This window comes from Polyodon spathula, chromosome 24, assembly GCF_017654505.1.
Source record: "Polyodon spathula isolate WHYD16114869_AA chromosome 24, ASM1765450v1, whole genome shotgun sequence".
Taxonomy (NCBI): Eukaryota; Metazoa; Chordata; class Actinopteri; order Acipenseriformes; family Polyodontidae; genus Polyodon; species Polyodon spathula.
Window position 1 is genome coordinate 18,130,267 of NC_054557.1, and position 9,962 is coordinate 18,140,228.

At 50.3% G+C, this 9,962-nt stretch overlaps 1 protein-coding gene across 2 annotated transcripts in view; it reads right to left on the reverse strand.

Annotated features, from left to right (window-relative positions):
• Positions 1-4,238, reverse strand: part of si:dkey-79d12.5 (maternal B9.15 protein) — an 11,909-nt gene extending 7,671 nt beyond the window's left edge. The window contains exons 1-2 of one of the 2 annotated variants that reach the window (XM_041226816.1): positions 4,082-4,238; positions 1,622-1,814 (exon numbers count right to left, since the gene is read on the reverse strand). In XM_041226816.1, the coding sequence (XP_041082750.1) occupies positions 1,622-1,814; positions 4,082-4,223 (335 nt within the window). In that variant the 5' untranslated portion in view covers positions 4,224-4,238. Of the gene's footprint in view, positions 1-1,621; positions 1,815-2,110; positions 2,559-4,081 lie in introns of those variants that run through there. The other variant, XM_041226817.1, reaches the window with a different exon arrangement.
• Positions 4,239-9,962: the final 5,724 nt, after the last annotated feature.

Consider the following 9,962-nt stretch of genomic DNA (forward strand, 5'->3'; position numbering starts at 1 on the left):
GGGGCTAGGACAGAGACTGATACACAGAGAGGGGAGACACACACACAGGGGCTAGGACAGACACAGGTCTAAGGGACTGATACACAGAGAGGAGACACACACACACAGGGGCTAGGACAGAGACTGATACACTGAGAGAGGAGACACACACACAGGGGCTAGGACAGAGACTGATACACTGAGAGGAGACACACACACACAGGGGCTAGGACAGGGACTGAGACACAGAGAGGAGACACACACACACAGGGGCTAGGACAGGGACTGAGACACTGAGAGGAGACACACACACACAGGGGCTAGGACAGAGACTGATACACAGAGAGGAGACACACACACACAGGGGCTAGGACAGGGACTGAGACACTGAGAGAGGAGACACACACACAGGGGCTAGGACAGGGACTGATACACTGAGAGAGGAGACACACACACAGGGGCTAGGACAGAGACTGATACACTGAGAGAGGAGACACACACACAGGGGCTAGGACAGAGACTGATACACAGAGAGAGGAGACACACACACAGGGGCTAGGACAGAGACTGATACATTGAGAGAGGAGACACACACACAGGGGCTAGGACAGAGACTGAGACACTGAGAGAGGAGACACACACACACAGGGGCTAGGACAGGGACTGATACACTGAGAGGAGACACACACACACAGGGGCTAGGACAGGGACTGAGACACCTCAGAGAGGAGACACACACACAGGGGCTAGGACAGGGACTGATACACTGAGAGGAGACACACACACACAGGGGCTAGGACAGGGACTGAGACACCTCAGAGAGGAGACACACACACACAGGGGCTAGGACAGGGACTGAGACATTGAGAGAGGAGACACACACACAGGGGCTAGGACAGGGACTGAGACACTGAGAGAGGAGACACACACACAGGGCTAGGACAGAGACTGATACACAGAGAGAGGAGACACACACACAGGGGCTAGGACAGAGACTGATACATTGAGAGAGGAGACACACACACAGGGGCTAGGACAGAGACTGATACATTGAGAGGGGAGACACACACACAGGGGCTAGGACAGAGACTGATACACAGAGAGAGGAGACACACACACACAGGGGCTAGGACAGGGACTGATACACTGAGAGGGGAGACACACACACAGGGGCTAGGACAGGGACTGATACACTGAGAGGAGACACACACACACAGGGGCTAGGACAGGGACTGATACACAGAGAGGAGACACACACACACAGGGGCTAGGACAGGGACTGAGACACCTCAGAGAGGAGACACACACACAGGGGCTAGGACAGGGACTGAGACACCTCTGAGAGGAGACACACACACACAGGGGCTAGGACAGGGACTGAGACACTGAGAGAGGAGACACACACACAGGGGCTAGGACAGAGACTGATACACTGAGAGAGGAGACACACACACACAGGGGCTAGGACAGAGACTGATACACAGAGAGAGGAGACACACACACACAGGGGCTAGGACAGGGATAGGGGTTTGGTACGGCAGCGTTGCCTCAGACAGCATTATGCATATAGGTCTATACAGGATCATGAAAGTATTAATTCATGCATCCATAAATTTAAAAAAGATACATTGTGATTGGTTACCTGTAGGCCTGGCCCTTGCTGGGATTAGATGGGTACCAGTGGCGGGCGTATCTCTCATGGAGGATGGCTCTCAGCTTGTCTGCGAAGAGCTCGGCTTTGCTGTCGTCCACCGCGCCTCTCTGCTTGACCAGACGAAGCAGAAACTCGAGCGCCGCATTCACCTCCTGTTTCATCGTGTAGGCTGGATCACTCCCTTATTACAAGCAGGGGCAGAGGAGGGGAGAGAGGGGCAGAGGACGGGAGAGAGGCTTTGTAACTCACACCCCTTACAAAAGACATGTGTGTGCATTGAGAGAATGAAGAACGAGCTGTAGTGTAGCCCTAAATCTGAAAAGACCGGAATGCCACTAGAGTTATGCAAAGAATTATTGTTAGGACCTCAAATTCACGTTGTGTTTGTATCCTGAACTTGTAATCACACAGGACCAGGTGTTCAGCTGCTGCTTTTAGGGGAGTGTAACTTTCTCTACAGCGGTTTGAATGACATACCCCTCTGACACAGCAAAGAATGTGCTTGAGAAATCCACTCTCAGCTTGACGAGAGAGAGTCAGGAACACACAGAAATCCACTCTCAGCTTGACGAGAGAGAGTCAGGAACACACAGAAATCCACTCTCAGCTTGACGAGAGAGACAGGAACACACAGAAATCCACTCTCAGCTTGAGGAGAGAGACAGGGACACACAGAAAGCCACTCTCAGCTTGATGAGAGAGAGAGACAGGAACACACAGAAATCCACTCTCAGCTTGACGAGAGAGAGACAGGAACACACAGAAATCCACTCTCAGCTTGACGAGAGAGAGACAGGAACACACAGAAATCCACTCTCAGCTTGACGAGAGAGAGACAGGAACACACAGAAATCCACTCTCAGCTTGATGAGAGAGAGAGACAGGAACACACAGAAATCCACTCTCAGCTTGACGAGAGAGAGACAGGAACACACAGAAATCCACTCTCAGCTTGAGAGAGAGAGACAGGAACACACAGAAATCCACTCTCAGCTTGAGGAGAGAGAGACAGGAACACACAGAAATCCACTCTCAGCTTGAGGAGAGAGAGACAGGAACACACAGAAATCCACTCTCAGCTTGAAGAGAGAGAGACAGGAACACACAGAAATCCACTCTCAGCTTGAGGAGAGAGAGACAGGAACACACAGAAATCCACTCTCAGCTTGATGAGAGAGAGAGACAGGAACACACAGAAATCCACTCTCAGCTTGAGGAGAGAGAGACAGGAACACACAGAAATCCACTCTCAGCTTGAGGAGAGAGAGACAGGAACACACAGAAATCCACTCTCAGCTTGAGGAGAGAGAGACAGGAACACACAGAAATCCACTCTCAGCTTGAGGAGAGAGAGACAGGAACACACAGAAATCCACTCTCAGCTTGAGGAGAGAGAGACAGGAACACACAGAAATCCACTCTCAGCTTGATGAGAGAGAGAGAGTGAGTGAGTGTGTGTGTGTGTGTGTGTGTGTGTCAGGAACACACAGAAATGATTTGTCATTTGACGTTACTCAGCTTTGTCACGGGACTGAAAAGGGAAGTACAGAACATTACGGTAAGAGTTGTCTATTGTTACACAATGCTAGCGAGGGGGGTTTCCGGCATGCGTGTGCGTGTGCGTGTGCTGGCACTGACCGCCTGTAACACACAAGCTGGGACTGAGTGAGAATCCCTTACACTTCAGAGAGATGACGCGATATACAGTAGCACCTGTACACTCAGCCACAGTCCGACAATCTCACGCCAGACTCAATGAATCACATCAGTCTAATTAAAGCAGCCTGGTTCTGAGACCGGAGTGAGGATCCAGACTCCCGTCCCGGCTCCACCACCGCACCAGACACGCACACACACCGGGTACCGCGCACCGGCACCCGGTTCGGATCTCCAGTTAAATCCGATAGAAAAAAGTGTGTGTGTAACAGATCATCAACATTTCTAGAGACGAGTCCTTTAATGGATTTAAGAAATTATAATATATATATATATATATCATGCCCCTATCATGAGTCCTGCACACAAGTTATAAGATCGATTTCAGAAAACAAAGTGTACATGACGTGCAGTACGTGTGTGTGTGTGTGTGTGTGTGTCACTGTGTAGAAATAAACCACTAACTAGTTCGTACAAGGAGTAAAACACACGTGTATTAAGACAGGTAATAAACCGATAAACACACAATTAAAAATGAGAAAACAAAGGAAAAGATAACTTTCTAACAAACTAATGAACACGTGGGTTTTAGAGGAAAGGGGAGGGGGGGTCAATTCTAAGAAGGCACCGCATGAGGAAATACAATGATAACTATATTATTAATAATAATTATAATAATAATAATAATAATAATAATAATATAATAATAATAAACAGTCCTTCTGGCCGTCCTTATAATAGTGCCAAGTTATTTGTAATGGCCTGTCAGGAAGACCGGCAGGAAACACTCACGGTTCAATAAACACGAGCAGCCGCAGCAGCCTGTTAATCCCAGTGACTCGGGAGTCTCGCAAAATCCGTGGGAGGGGGGCGGGGCGGGGCGGGGCGGGGATCCCGCTTTAGCGTGACGCGCTCGCTGCCCATTAGGAATCATAAGGTGTGGCAGGAGATCTCAGTCTGGAGACCGACGCAAAAAAAAAAAAAAATATCTCTTCTAATCTCATATATGCATAGCGGACACGTGGGAGACTAGCGAGCGAATGCATGCGCTCCTCACGTGGTGAAATCTCATTGTGCAGATCCCTCGTGCTCTTACTACACCCCCCCCCCCCCCCGCCCCCCGCTGCTCCTTTAACAAGCATTGATCCGATAAGCTCGGCCGGGAGCCGATCAATAGCTGCGATCGCTGTGTCGGGCTGCAGCGTTTAATAGAATTGCGTGGACTGAAGAGCAGAGCTGTGACGCGTGCTTATAATGAAGACGGGTTTGATGAAGGAGAAGAAAGAGCCCTCGACTCTAACCTTCTTATTCTTGCTCGTATTCTTTATCTCCTGACACTTTTTCAGGAATAGCGGCTTGAAACCTGGTTCCAGGAGACCAGGTCTGACGCAACCTTTCTGTATCAAACCCCAAAGTCTCCCTGCCTGCTGTGCCGAGCAGGGCCTGAAAGCTAGACTCCTGAAACCAAGCTAAGAGCTGCAAAGTGGCTCCGTGTTCCCTCTGCTATAAGCGTGTGTGTGTGTGTCCGTGTGCGTGTGCGTGTGTGTGCGTGTGTGTGTTTTGCAGGAAGCGTGTGGCGAGTTGGGGTTAGGGTTTGGTGAGGCAATTTTTTAAGAGTTGAAATGCAAGATCGTGTGCTTTACAGACAGGACCAGAGAAGGGAGAGGGAGGGAAGAACTGAACAGAGAGAGAAAGAGAAAGAGAGAGTGGGAGGCAGAGAGAGAACGAGAGAGGGAAAGCGGACAGGAAAAAAAAATCCGTGCCCCCCCCCCCCACCACTTCCACTCAGCCCTCCCTCTCCCTCCCACTCCCTCTCCTTCCTTCCCTCGCTCCCGGAGAGCCGAGCCAGACAGAGGCAATGATGTGACAGAGAGGACTGCTGCCGGCTGCCCCTCTTCTCTGCACCGCGATTCAGCCCCGCGGGCCTACCGGTCTGCCTGCCTCTCCTCTCTGTCTCTGGAGCACCCAGGGCTGGCGGCGCAGGGGCTGCAGGGAGCTGTCACTCACATCGCTGCTGGTCTCTCTGTGCTCCATGTCAGAGTTTTTTTGTTTATTTTTTATTTTTTTGCCCTGTGTGGGAGAGAGCACTAGTCTGGACTGAAAGAGGAGAGGAGAGAGGGGCGCTGGCCCCCTGGGAAGACAGGAGTGCAATCAAGGGTTCGAGGGTACTGGGTGAGTCGGTGCCACATATGTATTTACACATCACAAGCGCTGAATACAGGGGGGCTGCTGTGAAATAGGGGGGGTGTTCTCAAACGTACAGGGGTACAGGGAAGGTACAGTGATGTGTCCTGATGTCAGGCTGGATCTACACTGGGCTGTTTCACTGTGCTGCCTGTAACAGAAATACATACGGGTATAGCTGCTGATGCATGTGTGTATAAGTATCTCTATAGAGAGAGAGGGGTGGTTCCATTTGAAGGCATAGATAGATAGATAGATTTATATTCTGTTTACATCCACATATTTGTAATCTAGGTCAATATAAATACAATATATTATAATATATTATAGCCAAAGGAAGATTGATCTTTTTATGTCTATCTATCTATCTATCTATCTATCTATCTATCTATCTATCTATCTATCTATCTATCTCTCTATCTCTCTATCTCTCTCTACCTATCTCTCTATCTCTCTATCTCTTTGTCTATCTATCTGTCTCTATCTATCTATCACTCTATCTCTATTTTTCTCTTTCTATCTCTATCTGTCTGTCTATCTATCTGTTTCTATCTCTCTCGCTCTATCTATCTATCTATATGTCTATCTCTATATCGCTCTGTCTGTCTATCTCCACCTCAGTATTTTGTTGATGTGATCTGAGCACTAAATGAAGACAGACAGACTGACTGATGGTTCTACGTGCAGCTCTGGCTCTGAGCCCCACATTCGGAGCCTCTGACTCTGAAGCAGGCTCCTGGAATGAGGCAGTGTGCACGCTGAGACACACAGGCACGTTCCACGGGCCTCTTAATAATCTTCTTGTGTTTGTAATGTATGTGTTTTAATCTTTTCAACTTCTGTGGCTTTTGTTAGAATCACAGTGTCTGTGTTAATGTGTGTGTGTGTGTCTGTCTGTCATTCCGACTGCCTGTCTGTGTGTCTCTCTGTCAGTCTGTCTGTCTTTGTGTGTGTGTCTGCCTGCCTGTGTTACTGTCTGTCTGTCTGTCAGCCTGTCTGTCTCTCTGTGTGTCTGTCTCTGTGACTGCCTGTCTGTCTGACTGTGGATCTAAGTTACAGTCAGTATAAGTTATGAAAGCAGTAAATAGCTTGTGGTGAGGACCTCATTTAGGACCCCAGTATAACCGTGACCCTCTTCTTACCGCAAGCACCACGACCTCTGACCCCCTTGATAAGAGTGCTGAGCAAGCTTTTGAAAACACACAACACAATGCAAAGTGTAATGTGTTAAGTGACCAGCAGAGGGCTTTGAGTGATGTCTGCGCTCGGCCCTGGTGTTCAGTGCAGTGTGCTGTCTGCGCTCGGCCCTGGTGTTCAGTGCAGTGTGCTGTCTGCGCTCGGCCCTGGTGTTCAGTGCAGTGTGCTGTCTGCGCTCGGCCCTGGTGTTCAGTGCAGTGTGCTGTCTGCGCTCGGCCCTGGTGTTCAGTGCGGTGTGCTGTCTGCGCTCGGCCCTGGTGTTCAGTGCAGTGTGCTGTCTGCGCTCGGCCCTGGTGTTCAGTGCAGTGTGCTGTCTGCGCTCGGCCCTGGTGTTCAGTGCAGTGTGCTGTCTGCGCTCGGCCCTGGTGTTCAGTGCGGTGTCAGTGCGCTGTCTGCGCTCGGCCCTGGTGTTCAGTGCAGTGTGCTGTCTGCGCTCGGCCCTGGTGTTCAGTGCAGTGTGCTGTCTGCGCTCGGCCCTGGTGTTCAGTGCAGTGTGCTGTCTGCGCTCGGCCCTGGTGTTCAGTGCAGTGTGCTGTCTGCGCTCGGCCCTGGTGTTCAGTGCAGTGTGCTGTCTGCCCTCGGCCCTGGTGTTCAGTGCAGTGTGCTGTCTGCGCTCGGCCCTGGTGTTCAGTGCAGTGTGCTGTCTGCGCTCGGCCCTGGTGTTCAGTGCAGTGTGCTGTCTGCGCTCGGCCCTGGTGTTCAGTGCAGTGTGCTGTCTGCGCTCGGCCCTGGTGTTCAGTGCAGTGTGCTGTCTGCGCTCGGCCCTGGTGTTCAGTGCAGTGTGCTGTCTGCGCTCGGCCCTGGTGTTCAGTGCAGTGTGCTGTCTGCGCTCGGCCCTGGTGTTCAGTGCAGTGTGAAGTGTTAACAGTGGAATGTGGCTCTGCTCTGCTCACATTCCTGAGTGCAGTGTTAGTAGGTCACAGCAGAGCAGAGAGAGAGAGCACAGCTATTCTGGCGCTTATTATAGATCGCTCCCTCCCTCCTTCTCTTTCTCTCTCCCTCTGCCTCTCTCCTTATTTCTCTCATTCTCTCTTCCTGAGTAGCTCTCTCCCTCTTTACTTTCTCTATCTCTCTTTCTCTCTCCCCCCTCTTTCTCCCACTCTTTACCCCCCTCTCTCTCTGTCACTGCAATCACTTGATGTCAGTTCAGTGCATTCTGGTGCGTTGCATGCAGCTTCATTTGGCAGTGGGTTCTGTCTGTTTCAGAGAGGACTGATCGAGGGCAGCAGTCAGGCACAGTCAGGCTCAGTGATTTGAATCAGACAGGAGGGGGATCCTGAACCAGCTCAAAGGTCAAGTTCCCCAGCTGCAGACTGTCTTTACCATCAGACAGGGTCAGGAGTCGAGGTGAAAGGTGAAGGCTGAGTGTGCCTTCCTTCCTGAAACAGGGCTGGTCCATTTCCAATGGCGGGTGAGAGGGGCAGACTATTACCAGGAACATTGCTTTACATTTCTGTGATCGTTATGTTTGATTTTTTCACGCAGCGTGTGCCTGTCCCCGGTCTCTATAAATCAGGTGTGAGCCTCTCTTTAAATGGAGCAATCCTTCATGAAGAACAAAGCACAAAAGAGCAACAACAACCTTTGTCTGTGTGTGCGTGGGTGTAATTATTTGTTTATTTAGCAGACACCTTTATCCAAGGCGACTTACAGAGACGAGAGTGATCCGGGGACCCTCCTGGTTACACGCCCCTTTTCTTGAACCACCTGACCACGCAGACTCCAGTACGGCCAATCTGAGACACGCCGAGACAATCTGAGACACGCCGAGACAATCTGAGACACGCCGAGACAAACTGAGACACACCGAGACAATCTGAGACACACCGAGACAAACTGAGACACGCCAAGACAAACTGAGACACACCGAGACAATCTGAGACACACCGAGACAAACTGAGACACGCCAAGACAAACTGAGACACGCCAAGACAAACTGAGACACACCGAGACAATCTGAGACACACTGAGACAAACTGAGACACACCGAGACAATCTGAGACACACCGAGACAATCTGAGACACGCCAAGACAATCTGAGACACGCCGAGACAAACTGAGACACGCCAAGACAAACTGAGACACACCGAGACAATCTGAGACACACCGAGACAAACTGAGACACGCCGAGACAAACTGAGACACACCGAGACACATCAAGAGACACTCAGACACACTGAGACACATCGACACAAACTGAGACACACCGAGACATACCAAGACACATGAGACACACACTAGGTTAGAAACTCACACTAGCCCTGCTGCTGCTGCTGCAACCCTGTTTCTAACCCTGTTCAAACTCCTGGCTCCTGATCATTGCAATATTAATAATACTAGACTTCATTAAGGGGAGCTCTGAACCCCAGGACTGGGTGCAGCAGCAGCAGCAGGGCTAGTGTGAGTTTCTAACCCTGCTCAAACTCCTGGCTCCTGATCATTGCAATATTAATAATAATAGACTTCATTGAGGGGAGCTCTGAACCCCAGGACTGGGTGCAGCAGCAGCAGCAGGGCTAGTGTGAGTTTCTAACCCTGCTCAAACTCCTGGCTCCTGATCATTGCAATATTAATAATACTAGACTTCATTGAGGGGAGCTCTGAACCCCAGGACTGGGTGCAGCAGCAGCAGGGCTAGTGTGAGTTTCTAACCCTGCTCAAACTCCTGGCTCCTGATCATTGCAATATTAATAATACTAGACTTCATTGAGGGGAGCTCTGAACCCCAGGACTGGGTGCAGCAGCAGCAGGGCTAGTGTGAGTTTCTAACCCTGCTCAAACTCCTGGCTACTGATCATTTCAATATTAATAATACTAGACTTCACTGAGGAGAGCTCTGAACCCCAGGACTGGGTGCAGCAGCAGCAGGGATCGTGTGATCAGTTTCCAAAGCAGTGAAATCACTCCTGATCTCTTTGTTCTGTTTCTCACCCTTCCCCCTCTCTCTGCCTCTGCTTGGCACAGCCCTGTGAAGCTGGCAGCTCGCCGGGCGCTTTGCTCCAGCTCACTAAAACACATTGCTTCTCTCTTCCACTTGTGGGACTTTGTTTTTTTTATCTGTTTTCACCCCCCCTCCCCTGTCCCTCTCCCACCTCACCCAAATTAGAAGAATCTCAAAATGATCTCAACTAAAACAATGTAAACCCTTTCTTTCTTTCTTTCTTTCTTTCTTTCTTTCTTTCTTTCTTTCTTTCTTTCTTTCTTTCTTTCTTTCTTTCTTCCTTCCCTCTCTCTCTCTCTCTCCTCTGCCTCCCTCCTCTCTCTCTCTCTCTCTCTCTCTCTCTCTCTCTCT